This window comes from Protomyctophum bolini, assembly GCF_963924005.1.
Source record: "Protomyctophum bolini genome assembly, chromosome: 8".
Taxonomy (NCBI): Eukaryota; Metazoa; Chordata; class Actinopteri; order Myctophiformes; family Myctophidae; genus Protomyctophum; species Protomyctophum bolini.
The window spans coordinates 30556688-30576912 of NC_137869.1; the positions used below are offsets into that span (position 1 = coordinate 30556688).

At 43.5% G+C, this 20225-nt stretch overlaps 1 protein-coding gene across 2 annotated transcripts; it reads left to right on the forward strand.

Annotated features, from left to right (window-relative positions):
• Nucleotides 1-380: 380 nt before the first annotated feature.
• arhgap45b (Rho GTPase activating protein 45b) lies at nt 381-20096 on the forward strand. Of its 2 annotated transcripts, none has more exons than XM_080770113.1 (24): nt 381-630; nt 2889-3117; nt 4441-4623; nt 7843-8010; nt 8221-8305; nt 10562-10634; nt 11046-11121; nt 11336-11467; nt 11558-11619; nt 12601-12711; nt 12809-12889; nt 13289-13456; nt 13608-13745; nt 14110-14294; nt 14520-14635; nt 14823-14900; nt 15027-15122; nt 15282-15442; nt 16066-16254; nt 16787-16924; nt 17634-17896; nt 18047-18278; nt 19081-19165; nt 19327-20096. In XM_080770113.1, the coding sequence occupies exons 1-24, from the start codon at nt 511-513 to the stop codon at nt 19758-19760; spliced, it is 3603 nt and encodes a 1200-aa protein (XP_080626239.1). In that variant the 5' UTR covers nt 381-510; the 3' UTR covers nt 19761-20096. The 2 variants fall into 2 exon arrangements, with proteins under 2 accessions (XP_080626239.1, XP_080626238.1); XM_080770112.1 differs by lacking the exon at nt 381-630 and adding an exon at nt 1114-1493.
• The last annotated feature ends 129 nt before the right edge of the window (nt 20097-20225 follow it).

The window sequence follows — 20225 nt, forward strand, 5'->3', positions numbered from 1 at the left end:
TCAATTGCAAGGGTGTTTGTTTTTTTCCCAGTTTGGTGTGCAATGCATGAGCATCAGAGAACCTGGTAGTAGGGTGGATCATCATCTACGTTCTGTTCGATTTACTAGAAACCGAACGAAAAACAAAACAATATTCATGTAATAGCCACTAACCAGCCTTTGTGGAATAGTAATTCATAAAACCACCCAACATTTGAATTGCGTTCCGCGGACGAAATCAATCAATCAAGCCCTGTCGTGTGCTGCTGCTCAGTGTGTTGCACAGACTGTGTGTGTGGTGAGTGACGGTTGGGTTTGAGTTAGTTACTTGTGAGCGTGCGCGCGCGCCCTCTCTCTCCCATGTGTGACAACGAGAGAACGGCAGACCACAGACGGTATACGTGGGGCAGGCAGGTCGGACTGGATGGCAGCGGCGAGGTGCCAGAGGCGCTAACCGGGCACAGAGCACACCGCAAGTGGCGAGTCGGGGGGTGGGCGGGGGGGATCTACGGGAAACTCAAAGTGGCCGGGATGGACGGCAAGGGCACGCTGAAGATGTTCACCCGAAAGAAACGGGAACTCATCAAGACGCCATCCATCTCGAAGAAGAGCCGAGCAGGAAACCCCGGGACGCAGAGCGGCGTCCCTTCTGTAAGTTTAATGGTTGGCACTGTTTTAATTAGATTTGTCTTTGTTTGGTTTATGCTGCTCCACACCGTACGACGTGTGTCGCGCGCCCAAAAAAAGCCGATTTGCAAGCTCAGGAGGTGTTGCATCCCCGATTCCCCTGTGTGTTGTGAGCTTGTAGATCGGCTGTTTTTGGCATACAACACCCTCGTACGACGAAGTATATCAGGCTTTTAACCCATTTCCTGCTGTCACTGTGTGACTGACTGACAGTGAGTCAGTGTCAGTCAGATCACGACTTGAGGAACTTGTCTTTTTCTAGACAGACAGGACTTTGAGGGGAGTGGAAAGTGACAGCCTATAGACAACTGACTGAAATAACGTTTTTGCAGCTGTTACAATTTAGCCATTTAGAATTAGAAGATGCTCTAATGAGAAGTAGTATATATGGCTATAAGAAATATACATTATGGTAGAGCCTTCAGATTTGACATTTGGTATCAACAACATTCTTAACAGGTTGTGTCACGCTACCGCGCCTCGTTTGTGAAATAGACTTATGGCTCATCATAGGCAGAAGTAGGCTACCAGTCGCACCCCCCCTCCCCCTCTCACTTTCAAGCCAGTATAAGCCACACAGGGGGTGCTCTTGCAAGACCAACGTACTTTCAAAATGTACTTCTGCTTAAGATGGAGAGGCAGCTATAGCTTATACTGAGAGGCAGCTATAGTACTCTAAGAGCTATAGGGACAGGAGCATGCAGAAACGTGGTGGAAAACCCATTTACAACCCTTACTCTACTGGTCAGAGAGTTAAGAAAAGCGAGTCTAAGGGAAAGGATAAATTGGACATACTTCCTAACAGACCGAACTTATGGCTTAAGCAGGTATGTTTCCCCTTCTGCAGATGAACCACTTTCCAATACATCCACTGGAAATAGTTATTCAACAATTTTGTGTATATGCAACAAAAAGTGTGTAGTGTAATAATGTGTAAACTCATTTCTGTAATGGGTGACAGATAATTTGCATTATTTTAGTAGTTGGGCCTATTCCCTGAGATGCCCATCATGCTTTAAACTGCCATACAGTGCTGCTTCCTGTTGCAGAGGAGTCACTTGCTTCTGTATCTGTAGTACTAGTTAGTGTCTAAGACTCTGACCGATGGGGATTGTTGTGACCGAGGACAATCACCGATAACCGATATGCAAACTGCGAATTTTTGAGCTGGAATGAAAATGGGCCTTTTCTGTGTGGATTGTCCAAAGATTATGCACAGTGACAGTAGTACAGCCTGCTGCTTTCTGAAACCAATGACTTTATTCAAGACTTACAATATTTCTTTTACTTCTCACTCCCACTCCAAGAGTAAATAAATACTGTATACACACTACAGTAGCCTACTTGTAGTAAATATAATGGATCCCCATTTGATAAGATATGCAGACCATTTAATAACAAGTACTAGTCGCAAGGTCAGATGCTGCTTATAATGTTTTACAATCTAGCTGGGGGGCATACACCTGCCACCCAGGCTTGGGCAGGTTTATTCATAAACACACTAAAATGCTGAGACTGCAAAATGTGGTAGTGAGTGTCCAGTTAGCTGCTGTACTGTGCTTCCTTTTTTAAATATCTATATACATCCATGTATATAGAGAGAGAGTGTGCACACACACACACACACACACACACACACACACACACACACACACACACACACACACACTTGTGTGTATCATCACCCATATTCACGAATCACGATACTTTCCCAAAATACAGTTTCTGAATTTATAGACGCTCAATTTGGCCACACCCTGAAGCAGCTCTTGAGTCTTCAGTGAGGAAGTGTTGCATAAGCCAGCACAGGATCTTGTGAAAGTCTCTATTTATGTGTTTACCAACAACAGTACTGTGTTAAGGTCGTCCTGGACACCACAAGTGAAGCAGTCACATTTTTTGCCCTCGTGCTGTTTGGTTCTGGGCATAAGTCATGCGATCATCTCAACCTTTTTCCATGTCTGTCTGTTCATGTTTAAAGAAAAAAAATATTCCTGCTGCACTTACTGAATACCTCTGCATTTAATTGTTTTTGGTCGCATCCTTGCAACTGAAATGTTGGATTTTTGTAGTGCAGGGCACAGCAAAACAATTGGTGTGCATGCTGTTTTCAACTTATTTCGTCTCTTGATGTTTCTCATACAATTTGCGGTCTCCATGTATGTCTGACTCTCTCTTGCTCCATCTATCCGTCTCTCTCTTCATGCCACTCTCTCTCTTAGCTGTCCATTCTACAGGAGCAGCGTAGAGATGTTGTCGACCTCAGTCCTTCCTCTTCCACCTCCACTCTCACCCCGACCTCCGCTGGACTGCTGGACCCCTCCATGTCGTGCCCAGGCACACCTAACCCCCATCATAGTAAGCTGGCGGGATTGCAAGTGGTGGGCTGCCCGTCCCCAGTGGCCACCCTGAAGAGGCCCACGGCCCTCAGCAGGCACGCCAGCGCTGCAGGTTTGGTCATAAACTGCGGTTATTTTCTTAATATATATTCCTTTCTGCTGCAGTTCACATCCACGCAATCGCCTGACACGTTGGCAACAAACCGAGAATACAAGAGACCAAATCATGTGCTGAAAAGATGACGTGTAGCTATAGCATGCATTGAATGTGCATTGTTACAAACACCTGATTTTTGCATGAAATGGACGAACTAGAGGAATTCAGGTGAAACCACCGGTTAATTGACTTTAGAAAATAAACAGCCTAAATTGGTTTGGGCAGTATAACGAAAAGGTATTTTAAAATGACTACAGTATCCATTTCAATACCATCATAAAATGTCAACACGTCATACTAGGGCTGCACAATTAATACAATTTTAATACAATTTTAATTGGGTTCACGATTTTCACTTCCCACGTACGATAAAGTATCAGTTAAAATCGACTAATGTGGTTCAGCAGTTTTATTCACATCCATCATGCAGGTACAATGAATGGAATGAAAGACTCACTGGAGTGAATGCAAACGGTATTTAAGTATACAAAGATGTGTTTATTAGCAGGAATATGTAAAAGTGAAAGCATTGCTCTGTTTTCATTCAGTTTTTGTATTTATTATGGAGGACGTGTTTGTGAGAGCGCCCCTCACTTCACATGAGTGATTTTTGTTTTTTACTAAACTAATCGTGATCTTAATTTTGGTCAAAATAATGCATGATATTCGTTTTGACCATAATCGTGCAGCCCTACCTACGTCATAAAATGCAAAAGAGAAACCGTGGACATCGTCTTTGACGCTAGTTCCAAGTCTCGCTCTTTAAAGTTAAGCTATTAATGTGTTTACCCTCTATTATGTTCTTTACTGTACACACTTCAGTGGGGTGTGCAAGTGTATGGGAAGTGCAAATAGTGTCAATGTTATGGAAACATTGGCAAGGCTCAATGTCCAAGTCAGCCGTTTATAAATCCAACCCTATGTCAGGAAAATGTTTCATATTTTTGAGTGGTGCAACCACTCAAAAAAGGAACAGCAATGTCCGTGTTCACCTATGTGTGTGCGCCTATGTATGTGTTGGTTCATGAGCACCAGTATGACTACCGTACCAGTAGGGGCGCTGTTGTGCCAGAAACAAACAGAGAGAGAGAGAGAGATAGTATTAGTGCTGCACTGTTGCCTGCTAATGAGAGAGAGAGAGAGGAGAGGAGGGGTGGGAGAGAGGGGAGTTACACCACTCAGTTCACACAGGTGTGGTTTTTTTCATAAAGTGTAATGGTCATAATCCATATGATGTAAATGCCTGGTTGGTTGAGTGACTAGCTGTGTGTCCCCCAGGTTTCCCACTGCAGTCATGGGTGTTTACTAAGGGCCAAGGGAAGGGAGCATCTGCCCCTACCACCCCAAACGATGGTCCTGAGAGCACAGCCATTGAGGTGGAAGACATCCCAGCCCTGTTGAGGGATGTGGCGCGTTTTGCTGAGGCTGTGGATAAACTGAAGGATGTCGTGCTGGCTGAAGGTAAGGGGGGAGAGAGGGAGAATGTAGCAATGAGATGCTTTCATGAAGCTGTGTCTATGAACTTTCAGCCAAGTACAGTTCATAGAAGGGTGAGGCTTTTTCTTCCAGAGCCAGTCATAACTCTTCTCTTGGAAGCATTGGAAAAAAGGTTGACATGATTGATATCATCCCAAATATTTACTACTTCAACTTTAAATGATTGGTTAGGCTCTGATCTGCCTTATGAAACAGTTTGGTGAAAATAGCAAGTGACAGACAGACACAAGTGATCACAGACCCAGGGATATGAATGGGACAGTTGACAGATACAAACATATCTGTGTATATGTAATTAATGTTCCTTTTGTTTATTAGTTTTAATATTTGGCTACTGGATGGTGACTGTATACCATTGTCTCTTGAGTGTTATTGTGTTGTGTGTGTGGTGTGTCTTTGTATGTATATATATATATACACACACACACACACACACCACAAAACGTACGTTGAGTCTGGAGCAACACTTGTTGTTTTGGCTCCTCCTTCCCTCTTGGCTCTGAGTGAGTGTGTGTGTGTGTGTGTGGGGGGGGGGGGCGTGAAGGTGAAAGGCTGACATGGTCCCCTTCACTGCATCTTGATAAGGGAGAGGAGACGACGAGGAATCCACCAACGTCAATCTCTCTCCTGTTACCCACCATGTGTATATTGTATTGAAGGCGTGGAGCCACTTTGCAGCAAGCTGACAAGTGCCTCGTAGCTTCCTCTCTCCAACTGAAGGGCTGCGTTTCCGCTGCGCCCACAGTCGACCGCGCTCTTGTCTCCAGCAGGAAGCCAACTTCTTGTTTACTGCAGCCTCTCGCACACTCTTCCCCCTGCTCTACTATGTATGTGCTACAGGGCTAGAATGGTGAAAGATTTCCACTCCCACATCGTGACTAGACATTGTGGAGTTGAAGGTTATGGTTCAGGATATATTTTACATTTTGTTTATTTAAAAGAAGTGCCATACTGCCATTGAAGCATTTGTAAAAGCTTTTCTAACCTCTCAGGTATAAGCAATATGTTTTTTCATAATGTAAGAAAGATGCCAGTTTTATTTATTTTTCTTACTTTTTATCCCATGATTTTGTAACTCGTTTTTCACCCCTGTGTCAATTATCTAATGTGATCCTGGGCTATACACACCCTCCGCCAACCTAGTAACCCCATAATATGGGGACCATATTTTATATGGGACACACGCGCGCGCACACACACACACACACACACACACACACACACACACACACACACACACACACACACACACACACACACACACACACACACACACACACACACACACACTTGAACTCATGCTTCCTTCATTCCTGAGTGTCCAAGTTGCTCCTTTGCACCTGACAGGGGGGGGGGGGGGGTTCCCTGGTTGGATGTAGCGTGTGAAAAGGAACACGTTATTCCAACCAGTTCCTTTCCCCTCCATCAGGCGCCCCGGCTGGCCAGGGGTAGGCAGTTTAGAGACCAGGATTACTGCATGTTTTTTGTGAGGGTACCTACCCTAGGGGACACGGGGAGAAGATGCCTGTTTTGTTTTTTTCCCATTATTTATTTTGAGGGTTTTCTTTACATAGACACAAGGACAAAACAGCAGACTTACATACAAGACTTAAACAACAATGAAGAAACAGAATAGAAATAAAAGATGCCTGTTTTAAACGGATGAAAAGTCTTGTTCAGAGTAGAGTAGACACACTTGTTGCGTTTTTGGTTTCTAACGGTTGAGATGAGAGAGTTGTCTGTCTCACTTTATCTGGTTCTATTCTGTGTCGTTCTCCACCCATGGTGAGCATTCTAAACAGGAAGCCATGATGGATAGTCTCTGAAAGAAGGGCCTCGTTCACATTTCCTCCTCTGATAGGCTGGCTGCATCGCCATGACCCCTCACCTATCGCATCACAACAGAGCTTAGTCTCCACTTCTTACTCCGCTTAATCAGAAGAATTCCCCATGACCGTTACCATATTGCATACAGGTCATTGTCTATGTATGGCTTCAGCCATATATCATGCATAGACATAGGACCTTTTCCTGTTAATTGCTCTATTTTTAGATTATGCGTTAGTTTACATTTCTTGTAAACTTGCCTGGATAATTGAGCCAATGTTGGCTAAACAACATTGTTTGGCTAATCTCCAGGGGCTATCTTTGACTTTCAAATGCAATAACATTTGACAAAATGTGACAATACAGTGACAGTATTTTGTATGCTGGAAACAAGTTTCAAGTCTGCATGTTGATTTTCATACCATACTGAAATGAATGGAATCCAATGACTAACTTCAAACAAACGACTACTGTATGCTTTGGAAAATAGTAGTAATGTTAATTATACTGAGTTGTAGTCTGTGGGCTAAACGTGCCAGACCACTGGTATGGTCCTTTGATTTATCTGCACATCCAGCAAAGCTAAAGAATGGTGGCCATCATAATCTTTTTTTTTCCCATGCCAAATTCCTTTATACATGCATACACTTAATGGAGAAGGTTGCTGAATTTAGCCAGAACAGAAAGCTGACGGAGCATGTTTCTTGTACAGTACCAGACTTGTACAGCAAGAACAGTTGTCGGTTTGTAATCGGTCAAAACAATGGGAAAGGGCCACATCCTCTGACAACTTGACGCAGGTCACGTAGCCCTCTGCCTTTGTCTTCTTGCTTCTGACACAGACAAGACATTTACAGACGAGGTTACATGGACGCAAAAGGGAGAAGACGGAGGGAACTTCAGGGAAGGTTGCCCTTTTTCAGAGAGCTGCTTTGATAGAAATAGGGAGGTGTAGGCAGATGATGCAGTACACAAGAAATGAGGAAATGAACAGAAGGCTGCAGATGTTTTAACTGACATCAAGACGGAGGTGTGACACAGTGTGAACTTTCAACACTGTCTTTTACTATGGATTTTACTGTGGTGCTGACAATGTCTGACAGGTTGTCTATTTTCTACCAGAATGCTGTTCTGCAGGATGCTGTCACGTTTTTCCACTTGAATATCGTTCATATATTCAGCGACACCAGTCATGAAGTATCAATTAGGCTTCACGGTACTCTCTGCCAACTTTCTCTTCTTGTATGTCTTCCTTTCCGTCTGGCACACGGCAATGTGAAGTCGTCAACTCATGCAACATAAATTCACCATTCATGTCTTCCTCTGTCCCTCTAACCCTCCCACACTCCCTGTCAGCCCCTCTGAATTACCTTGAACCAGGTAAGGAGGAGAGTCGGCGTCCTGTGGCCCATGAGTGTCTGGGGGAGGTTCTGCGGGTTCTACGGCAGGTCATTAGCACCTACCCTCTGCTCAACACTGTGGAGATCCTCACCGCTGCGGGCATGCTCATATCCAAGGTCAAAGGTCAGTTGGTTGCTCCGACCAGAACCCCTTACCGTTTACAAGTCCCCTGGGGGGAAATGGGATGGTTTAGTTTTATTTAATGTGAAAGAAAATGTAATGACAGCTTTGCCATCTTTATTAGTGTAATGCAAAACTTTAAGGTAGAGCATTTGTCTACTAAATTACCTTTTTATATGAGAGCTAAGCCTATTTGTGATCTTGGTTTTATAGGTTTCCACTATGAGGCTTGTAACGAGGCAGATAAAAAGGACTTTGAGAAGGCCATTGAGACGATTGCAGTGGCTTTTAGCAGCAAGTAAGTCTTCTCTTCTATCTATATTTAGTGAAGTGGAATCTCTATAATCCTACCGTAAAAATACGTTTTTCACACTTTTAGACCATATCTGTGATTTACTTCCTTTGAACGAAAACGTGCTGCGTGATGACGTGTCGAGGCTCACATGCATAATGAATCTTGATTAAATTCACCTGTTTGATTCCCATTGCTGCGTGTCCGTCCAAACACAGATGGTTTTGATTACAGAACCACTCCATTTTTTTTTATCTCATTCAAGATGACATTAGAAATAAGAAATTAGCCACAGGGCAGTAAACTGCTAGAGCTGGCCGACTGTCTGACTGCGTAAACAAACGCACTCCATGCGTGTTGCGTGCGTGTAGCAGAGCTACCGTCCCATCGCCTGAAGGGATGCGACGCTCTGATTGGTTCCGAAACTCGGAGCCAGCGTTTCAAGCTGAAACTTCAAAATAAAATGCCCAAATTAACCATTTCACCCTGTCTTTAAGTAACTTAGATAGCATTTTATGTAGACATGGCACTTGTTCTTGCTTACTTTAAATCACTCTGAATTAAGAGGGTCTGCTAAATGCCTAAATTGTATTTGTTATTACTAATGTGTAGTCCATCATGAGTCATCATGAGTGTACTTGAGGTGAGCAATGCAAGAGCATAAGGGATTGCTTGAGGTGCAGTGCAATAGTCATTCTGTGTATAACCTGTGCAACGTTGTCTGGAGAGAAGTGCACTTCTTGTGTGACACATTTGCATGAGGCAGAGCTGAAAACAGGAAGTGGTTTTCTTCTGCGTTGCATGCAGTATGACACAAACCAAAACCCTGTTATTCTGAATCGGTGCCTAGTTGCAGTCTGAACTGATTGTTATCGATTTGAAAAGAACATGAAAATGAAAGTTTATTCTTTAGTACCTGAACGTTCTCTGAAAGGGAAAATATTTTCATGGATAAAATACCGTAGGTCTCAGTGTTTTCCTTATACAGACTGTGTACACATCTACCATAAGCTACTCTGATGGTCTTTAAAAAGGCATAGACCCATAGGAGGAAGTGAGTGGGCAGAGTAGGACAGTTGAGTTGAACATTTCCCCCTGCCGAGGCTATTTCCTCATTCTGTCTTCTACTCTTTGGATCACAACCTGAAGATTACATTTAATATGCTTTAAATGATTTATTAACAAATTGTAATTCATGGTATCTTGGCAAAGGGCCTCTTGGGGGAGAGCGTATTCTCCATTAAATTACATTGTAATTTAAACGAGACTTATGGTGCGTTCACACGGGCAGACGCGAAGACGAATGGGAGTATAATTTGGAGAAGCTACATGCATCATTGCGTCTTTGCATCCTAAATGCGCTGGCTTCCATTGACAATGAAAGGCAGACTGCGTCGTTGCGTCTGCCCATGTCAACGCAACATAAATGTCTTAAAGCCCCACTATAGTAGCAGCACCTTGAGTCCATGCTTCTTCTTACACTTCAAATGGAAATTGCCCAAAGGATGGCACTAGTGGAAATCCATAGGGTCATCTTATTAGGTTATGAGAAAAGTTTATATTTTGTCCTGCGGGTGGTGCCAGATGATGGCTAAAATATTTAGGGTCCTTCTCCCAGAGCATGAATGTGCTCTGCAGGTTTCATGGCAATGCGCCCATTACAGCTTGAGATGACTTGTGCACAAGTAGAAAATATTAATGGAAGAAAGGCCATCATGGAGTATGCATGCACTCGGTGAGTTTCATTGCAATCCGCCCAGCAGAGTTTTAGTGGAAATTCTGGTCTAACGGTAGCGGCGTAGAGGAAAGGCCATTGGCTCACTACAATCAGTAGGGGTCATCCTCTGGGGAGCATGAAGATGTGTAGAGATTCCCATGAAGATCCACTTGATAGTTTGGTAGATGAATACATTCTTTTAAAATAAATCAAATAAAGTACACAGACTGATGACATGGACGATGGTGAATCAGACCAGACGTAGTATACAAAAGCCAAACACAACACGGATAAAGGCTATTTTTTGCCATCTACTGTACCATTTGCTCCGTGCTTGACTATTGACTTATACTACCTACTACAACCAATGCCTTTCTTATACTACCTACCTACTACAATGAAAGGCCTTGTCTTCCTTTGGTTTTAATTTTAGAATGCTTTCCTTCTGGAACATGTATCATCACTATATTCATTGTCCTGTCTTCATATGAACATATTAGGCCTGGATCTTTGTTCAGTTGTACTGTTCTGTGTTTTCTTCACAGTGTGTCTGAGCTGCTCATGGGAGAGGTGGACAGCAGCACACTGCTCAACCTGCTGCCAACTGAGAAAAGCAGGGTATGTCTTGTTATGAATTATGTGCATGACTGCCTACATTTTACTGGTATAGACCACATGAGCCCTGTGTGTCCCTATTCTGCGGGCAAACATTCAGTGAAAACCGATTTCCGGATAAGCAGTTGAAGATGGATGGATCGATCATTAAAATCATGCCGGTTCCTCACACACTCGCAAATACACATGCAGCCACACTGCCTCTGAGGGTCCAGATAACCACCTTCTAAGCCCCTTATTCACTGGAATTAGACCTGCAGCAGTGGATTTGCCTGTGCCTAAAGTAGTAATTGGCTTAAAACATGGGTCAGTTTCAGAGGAATACACTTAGCCCTGGGCCTGTCAGGTTTTAGATTAGACTTGAATTGTTGCTTGTTTGTATTGACTTCTAGATGTGGTCTTTGTTCCCTGTAGTCTATGGAGAACCTGCATCCAGCCTCAGGTCAAGGACATGATGGCAGCCACTTCAGGAATGACCCTCAGTATATCGGTAGGAATTCCATCACTTTCCACTTTCTCCCATTTCTATTATTGTCCTCACTATTCTCCAATGTCTCATTGAGAGACTGGTGTGAGTGCTGTTTTCCCCTCTTGTCTTACAAGTAGACACACACAACAACCCTCATTGCTGCTCTGTCCCTTACTGGCACTTTTCCACTGCTTTTGAAGCACAGTAACTATGTGTATATAATATGCATTTGTAGGCAGGGTGGAGGAAGCGGATATAATCCTGCAGCACAGTGAAGGAGGAGTGGACTCGGCTCTGCTCTACGCCAAGACGATTTCAAAGTACATGAAGGACTTGATAGGTTATGTGGAGAAGAGGCTCTCGTTGGGTGTGTATATATATATATCTAGAACCATCCTCTTTATATCTTTGTCTGTCAGCAACAAATTTAAATGTTTGTTTTTCTGTGCCCTTCTAGAGATGGAGTTCTCCAAGAACCTTCAGAGACTGTATCAGTCCTGCAAACACAGCATCACACAAGTAAACATGTTTTGTTTCTTCAATCTATGAAGGCAGGGCAATATATCACTATCATGATATGAGACTAGATATTGTCACGTTTACATTATGCATATCGTGAAGGTCGCGAATACAATCAGCCGAGATTTCTCCAATGGGTGGCTGGCATCTCCCTTAGAGATGGGGTGAGAAAGTTCAGTCATGCGAGAGAGACTCGGAGCAGAGTGAGTCGCTGCGTCTTTGCCTGAAAAGGAGCCATCTTAGGTGGTTCGGGCATCTGGTTAGGATGCTGTCTCAAATGTCTCCCTGAGGAGGTCCACGATGCCTCGCACATGGGAGGAGACCCCGGGGCAGACCAAGGATGAGATGCCGACCCGACTACGGATAAGCGGTTGGAGATGGATGGATATTGTGATGTGGAGAAAGTGTTGTTTTTTCTTGGTTTTAATCACTTAATCCTTATTAGCCTTTTTTATGATTATTTGACATCATAATAATATTGGACAGACGAGATGCATTGCTTGAGTGTTCTAGCGCAAGTGATAATTCTCAACACACAGGAGGCTTTTCTAAAAAAATAAAACTATCAAATACAGGGAATAAAATAAAACTAGAATCAGACACGATACATAAACTATAGAAACTTAGAAACTCAACATAATCCTAACGATAAACCAGTCGGTCTATTCATGTGAGCACCGTTTTGATTTTAACCATCATTTGAGTTTACATCAGTGAGTTCCAGAGATTTGCCCCTTTACTGGCAAGGCATACTTTCATTTCTTTCGTTATTAATTTATTTGGACGGGACAGTTACATGTGAATGCAACGTCAATACCGATATGCCAGATTTAGCAAATATGCCAGTTCCCACACAGTGGGAAAAATAAACTAAATAATTGCACTTTTCTATGTGCTGCGATGTGTTATGAGCTTGTAAATCTTGCTTTATAGATTTTGCTTTATTCCATCATGGTGAATCCTCTCCTCTTCTCTCACCAGCCCCACATGCCCTTCTTCTCCATCTACTCTCTGGCTCTGGAGCAGGACCAAGAGCAGAGCGTTGGGCTTCAGCAGGCGCACGCCAGACTGCACAACCAGACTTTCATCCTGGTACTCATTCATCACACAAAGGCACATGCACACAGACTTAAATTATGTCCCAAAAATGTAAGATCTTTGACATGAAGAGTGTCTTGTTTGTTTGTAGCCACTGCTGCAACGTAAACAGGAGCACGAGAAGAGACGGAAGGAGATCAAGGAGCAGTGGATTCGAGCCAGGAGGAAACTAGTATGGCCTCTTTTTGTCTTATTTGTACATTCATACCTGGCATTTTTAGCACTCCCCTATTTGAAAATCCATAAAACCCATTGTTTGGGAAACGGTAGTTGTTTGATCGGGTACTGGAAAACGCTCCTTATGGTTATTATGGGCTAAATGTACAAAACAAATTCTGTATGTGTAAATGATTTATATTTAATTTATTTGAAACTTTCAATTTATTTTCTGTACATGACTGCGCAATGATGTGAACTAGGCAACGTTTTAATGCCTATAGGGAAATGCACGCAACATCGCTGTGTGTGTGTGGTCTTTAAAAAATAAAAACATTTAAGCACCATACCCCGAAAAATCACCTCCAACATTGCGTGTAAAATTCTGCACTGGTCTGTACGTGCGTGTGTACAGATGGAATGCGAGGCGAACCTGCGGAAGGCAAAGCAGGCCTACATGGCACGCTGCGAGGAATATGAAAAGGCCAAAGCTTCCGCCTGCCGTGCTGAGGAGGATGGAGGCGGGTCCACCGGCAAGTCCCTGGAGAAGAAAAAACGTTTGGAGGAAGAGACTCGCAACAAGGTCTCCACTTGCCACTCCCTTACTGTTTATCGTTGCTGTCGGGCAGAAACCTTGTATCTCCGTTAATTAATGCCGTACTTGGTCGTACAACGGTGTCAGGCTAAAGTGGCAAAAATAAATGCATAAAGGTATTGCTTCCCTCTCTGTGCAGGCTGATGAAGCTGAGGCAACCTACAGGACTTGTATAGCTGATGCCACCACTCAGCAGCTGGATCTAGAACACACCAAGGTCACTGTACTGAGACAGCTACAGGAAGTCATCAAACAAAGTGACCAGACCCTACGCTCGGTCAGTACCGACACACAAAGTCCCCATCTGCATCATCTAGACTCACCGCTCGTCCCTCATCTTTTGATATATAGCATAAATCCAGACAACTATATCGGTCTGGCCGATACGCCGGACATTATTTTACTTACGATCTTGGTATTGGCAATTATGCCGATATGTCTTCAATTTCAAGCTGGCGTCCCCGTTTTTGAAAAGTGAAAAAAAATTCCTCTCAGAAAAAGATCTGCGAGCTCAGTGTGTCGATGCGTTGTGAACTTCTAGATCGTCTATTTTTTTTAGTTTTTATTTAAGTGGTTAAATAAAAATCCTTTTACGTTCATGTGTGCATTTTGTATTTACTTGTTTGCTCATCTTTGTACAGGCAACAATCTCCTACTATCAGAATATGCACATGCAGACCGTGGCTTTACCAGTCCACTACCAGACCCTGTGTGAGAGCAGTAAGCTGTATGACCCAGGCCAGCAGTACGCTGCCCATGTCCGAGACCTGCAGCTGCCAGAGCAGCCTGCCCGGCAGTACGCCTTTGAGCCGTACTCCACCTCACAGTAAGTGATGCCAGACACGGCACAGCAATACCTGGGCAATATATAGATATTATATTGTTGCTATGTTACTGTAGGTTTTGTAGTAGTAAATCTAAATCTGCACTCAGATTTAGAAGTATTAAAAACTAGAAATGCTTACCTAAACTACCACATTGTACTCAAGTACAGTGCTTGAGTGAATGTACTTACAGTAGTTACTTTTCTGATGATTTGACTGTGTCGTAGGCAGGGCCATAGAACCAGGAATGACAGTTTCAACATGGATCAGCCCAGCGGCACGGACAGCTGTTCTGTGGACACGGGCCCTGGAGACAGCAGAGAAACCGAGCGAAATCGAAAGAGTGAGTGGGACAGAGCTGCTTGTTTTAACATTTGCAGTGATTGCAATATTAGATTGCTTGGGCAATTTTAATTAATTTTAATATTGAATGCACAACAGTAAAAAGTAAGGTGCATGTATTTACCTAGTAAACCCAATACTTTTGGGCTGTCATTACTCATAGTCGATCATGTCTTTCTATTCACCAGGACTAGGCCATAAGTCATGGGGATCGACAGTTAGCGATGACAGTGTTGGAGGGATGGAGTCTCCTACTGCTAGCACATGTAAATCTGAATCTACTGTCATTGAATAGATGGATATGCATACATTTAATACACTAATCACCTGACTTTTTTCGCTGTGTGTTAAACTTAAACATTCATGTTTATTTTTGTGTGTGCACATTTTAGGTGACATCACTAAAATCGCAAGAACGTCGTCCACTGGTACCATGTCTTCTGAAGACGAAAAACCGGATGGCAATGTGACATCCTTTGAAACCCCAAGTAGGATCCACAGATTGTCATATTTCTGTACTTTACTTTGCATGACAAGTGAACGGAGTGGCATAAAAATGTTTTACAATTTATATATATTTATTTTACAGAATTAAGTTGGCAGAACTGTGTTACTGAATGTGCATTAATGCATCTCCTATTCTCTAGATGTCAATGACATGGAGCCTGATGTGGTCTCCACTGGACCCTTCCGGAACATCGGCCTTTCCAAAGCGGCACAAACACACAGACTAAGGAAGCTGCGGACTCCTTCGAAGTGTCGGGAGTGTGACAGCTACGTTTACTTCCAGGGTGCTGAGTGTGAGGAGGTGAGAGTTAATTTATCATGGGTAAAATACTAAAATGCATACCGCTCAGTCCTTGCGCAGCCGGCCCGGGTTCAAAGGCCACCGAGGCCCTTTGACGCATGTCCTTCCCTATCTCTCTCACTCTTGTCATTTTGTGTCTCTTTCCACTTTTGTTATCAAATAAAGGCTTGAAAATGCTAAACTAAAACTAAATTAAGTCCCATATCACCAAGCCACAGATAAATGGTTGCTCTTGTACTTTTATTGCAGTTAAGTTATAATTTCAAGGCATTGGTCATTCACATAATGGTATGCAAAAGGAATTATGCCATCTGGTAGAAGTACGGTAGTTTATAATTTGTTGTGAATGAATATGTATTGCTACTGTATACCAGGCTATATATTGTACATTGCATTTGGGGCTGTGATTACCGGTTGTCTTGAGTAAATGGTACAAAATACTAATTTGTGCTATTGATTTCAGTGTAATGTACTGTACCAACATCACTGGGACAATCTTCTTCATGTGCAAAATATACTATTTATAAACAATAAATCTGATGCTGACACTAACGATTACAAATACTGTGTGATTGTCATGTATTGGGATAAGTTTTCAATACTTTGTAATCATCCTCCTACAGTGCTTCCTAGCGTGCCACAAGCGTTGTTTGGAGACGCTGGCCATCCAATGTGGCCATAAGAAGCTGCAGGGACGTCTACAGCTGTTTGGAAGAGAGTTTTCTCAGGCAGCCTTCTGTGGCAGTGATGGCATCCCCTTTATCATCACCAAATGTATCTCTGAGATCGAGAGACGGGCACTCAAGATAAAGGTGAGGGAGAGTCTAGACTAGAGTCTATTTCTCTAGTGTGCTTGGTAGTTTCTGTTGTTACCTGCGTTACCTATTCACTGGTGTGTGTCACTGTGTGGCAGTGTGCATTGTTTCACAATGCCATTCAAAAGGGTAACATTCATTACCTTATATGTGATAAGGGAAGGAGTCTATCCCACACCAGTACACAATGAGCACCATTTTTGATGAATTGAACAAGGTGGACCCTCTTGTAAACAAGTGTAATGCTTAATTGGGTCGTCCACTCACAGTTAACAGTCTTTGTATTGAGTTTGTGCTTGAAATGTACTGTAATTCTGCAAACTATTTCAATCAAACCATGGGAGGCAAAATGTGTTCATAATCCAAGGTGCATAATCTGAAGACTCCCCAGCAGCTAAATAGTGTGTACTAATCTACAAACGCGATTAATTGGTGGTGGTGCTTTATTAATTGAATTTATTAACAAGGGTGTTGCTAAAATCCATGTGTGCTCAGCTAACCTACACATAATCTCATCACCTCTTTCTAGGGTATCTACAGGGTGAATGGGGTGAAGACTCGTGTGGAGAAGTTGTGCCAGTCCTTTGAAAATGGCAAGGAGCTGGTAGAACTGTCTCAGTGTTCACCACATGACATCAGCAATGTCCTCAAGCTCTACCTCAGACAGGTATCATTAAATGAACACAGACGGATACATGCACAAAATGGGAAAAGGACTTTGATGCTGTGTTGAATTAACTAGCCCTTACCCGTTGTGAGATATTTGCCCCCCTCTTGTGGCCGTGGGGGGTACTGCGCCCGGGCGCATTGCCCATCGTGTGGTGAAAAACAATATTTGTACAGTAAATATGACAGCTGCGTCTGTAAAAAGTAGCCTAGCCGGTTTCTGGGAGCGTGCAGGGTTTTTTTGGCATGGAGAGATGTGTGCTAATAGTGTGGCTCGGTCGGAGATAGACCACGGATAAACGGCTGTAAACGGCTGTTTTTATTCACTAATAAATTCATTATTAATCATTAATGTGTCAAATGGGAAAAAGGGCTCCGTTACGCCCTCCATATAATTATGGTCCATGCCTGTGTGAAAAGTGGGAGTTATTCGTGCAGTTAATCATGAGATAATGCGCTGTCAGTGACATTCAGACATTAAGACAGACAGACATTCAGACATTCGCTGAATTATAGTATGATTATAAACAATGTTGATGCACAAAGTGTTAACTATCCATGCTTTGAATGACTCATAACTTCTGTATAATATGAAAAAAGATGTGTGCTTTAAGTGTTGCACCCCTTTTAACACGAGCCTTTAATTCCAGTTTCCACACTCCTACCTTACTCTTAATTAAATCTCCCCCCCCCCCCCCCCCCCCCCCCAGTTGCAAGAGCCCATCATGCCATTCCCTCTGTACAATAATCTGATGGGGCTCGCCAAGGAGAGCTTGCAGGCTGACACCCCAGGAGAGGATGCCGAGCCAGGCAGTGGCAGCCATGTGATGGGCAGGGGGCCGGAGCTAGTTGACCGTGGTCCAGACACTGACCCGGATGCCCTGGTCCTAGTGGACAAGCTCAGGGAGCTTCTGAAGGGGCTGCCAAAGCCTAACATTGCTACATTACGCTACATCATACACCACCTCCGCAGGTCAGTTAACACGGCTGGTAAAAAAACAAAAATTACTTTTCATAGTATGTTTGAATGGCTTCAGTTTCTGAATGAACCTTTTGAGAGAACCAACTGTCATATTACTCTTCATTCCTCAATCTCTGTCCTGCACCTATCTCACTCTCACAGAATTTCAGAGTTGGAGCAGGAAAACAAGATGAGTCCCAGTAACTTGGGGATTGTTTTTGGGCCCTCCCTGATGCGTCCCCGGCCAACGGGGGCCACGGTCTCTCTGTCGTCGTTGGTGGACTACCCCCACCAGGCCCGCATCATAGAAGCCCTCATAGTCTTCTACACTGCCATCTTCCAGTCCAAAACATCATCCTGTAGTACCACCTGCCACACTCCCTCTACTGAACAGGTATGGCAATGTACATGACGGGTAATGAGCCAGACACTGTACTGCACTGGCCAGCCTTTTTACATCTCGGTAACATTTGTAGAATGTGTTTGTATACATGCAAGTTTTAAGACGGTAGGCATAGTACCATTAAAAAATAGTCAATGTTTTTATAATATAGTTTCGGCAGTTCCCTTTAAATGACTCATTGTTTTCACCAGGAACAGGTAGGCTTTGTTCATTCTAGTTCCCTGTACGAGAGCATTGTATCCCCTTCACACCCACAACCGAGGGTTGAAACATGCATCTTTGTCAATGTAGTTTACTTTCATATACGTCACTGCTGAACAGGGCTGTCACAATTTGACATCATTAAAAGCAGACCTTTCAAAGTCTATTTACACAGGAGAATCTTACGAGGTGGATCTACGTCTTTGCAGAATGTCTAACATGGATAACTGTCGACACCAAGATGAACACATTTTGAGTGGTGCAACCACTCCCTTACGGAGCTGTGTGTGCGTCTGAGCACGAAAACAGCATGGTTGTTTTTCACCACCTGTGCGGAGTGTGCGCAACCACACACGCACATATTAACTGTAAATGGTGATTTCGAGTGTGCCAGTACAGTGACAGTAGAGGGACCCCCACACGGTAACTGTCATTTCTCAACCGTTTCTGAATCAGGCCGGCACCCTGGGTCTTCCTGTGGGTCTGGAACTTCCACACCCCCCCCCACACACACACACGGAGTTGCACCACTCACTTCACATGGGTGTGATTTTTATTTAGTGTGAAGGTTTTCCTCTATCCTCTGGTTCAGGGTGGCAGCACTGTTGAAGCAGAGGACAGTGGTGGCACAGAGGAGCAGAATGGACAAGACCATGATAAGATGGAGGAGGGATGTGGTAAGAGTTCTGATGTGTGCAACAATGCATAATGCTGTTTATTTTATTGACAGCGATAACTCTTGGTTATTTAATCAACAGACCTACTTCATAAGCGTCAGTGAAGTGTGTCCAGGATTAACACTCCTTCCTGAGCAGTGTTGTCTCTTTCTTCCATTCAGACAGTTCTCTAGGCTCCAGCGAACAGCTGGATCGAGATTCTGACTCGGAACTGGATGAGAGCGGCCAGGCAACCACACACTCACAGCAGCCACACACCCTGGTCAAGCAGGACAGTGTGGTCAGCACGGATGATGACCAGCTGAACAGGGAAAGCCTTGATCTGTCCAGCCAGCCTATGTGCCATACGGATGCGGACCAGGAAAGCCAAAAAGCCTTTGATGGAGGTGACCCCCCTGCGCCGCCACAGTGTGAACCCCCAGAAGAGATTGGTGCAGAAGAGGATGTGGGTGCCACCCTGTCACAGCTCAACATTAACCAGTCCAACAATAACTGCTCCCCTACAGTGAGCATAGCAGGGCACACCCCGACACGTCTACATGGGCAAAAACTACCCCTAACCAGAAATGCGGACAAAGAGGCTGAGTTTGTCTGATAACCAGTGTATATTGTCAAGTATGTTATGAAACAGGGTGTCAATAAGATATGTGTTCTTTTGAGTGTCGGAAAACACTGAAATTGAGTTTTACAATGGATTTTTTTTTAATCTAGCCTGGTAGTGAAATGTATGCATACAACTCTACAATGCCAGATGCTTACTGCTGTTTCGTACAATCACTCCCCTTTAAAAGTATTTTGACATTGCTCTTTCCAACCATTTCATTGAAAGTGCTGCTGGTTTTATTTCAGCACAATTGTTTTTAATTTTTAAATGTTGCTTGGTTTTTAATGTCTGTCTTGTCGTGATAAATAAATTTGTATTTTCAGAGGATTTTGAATGTCCTTGTTTCATACAATCATTAGGCGTTGGGCATACTAAACAGTTGGAAGCAACCATTATTGTGCATACCAAATACTGGTTCTATCTGGATCTCATGAATACATTTTATGTACGTAAGAC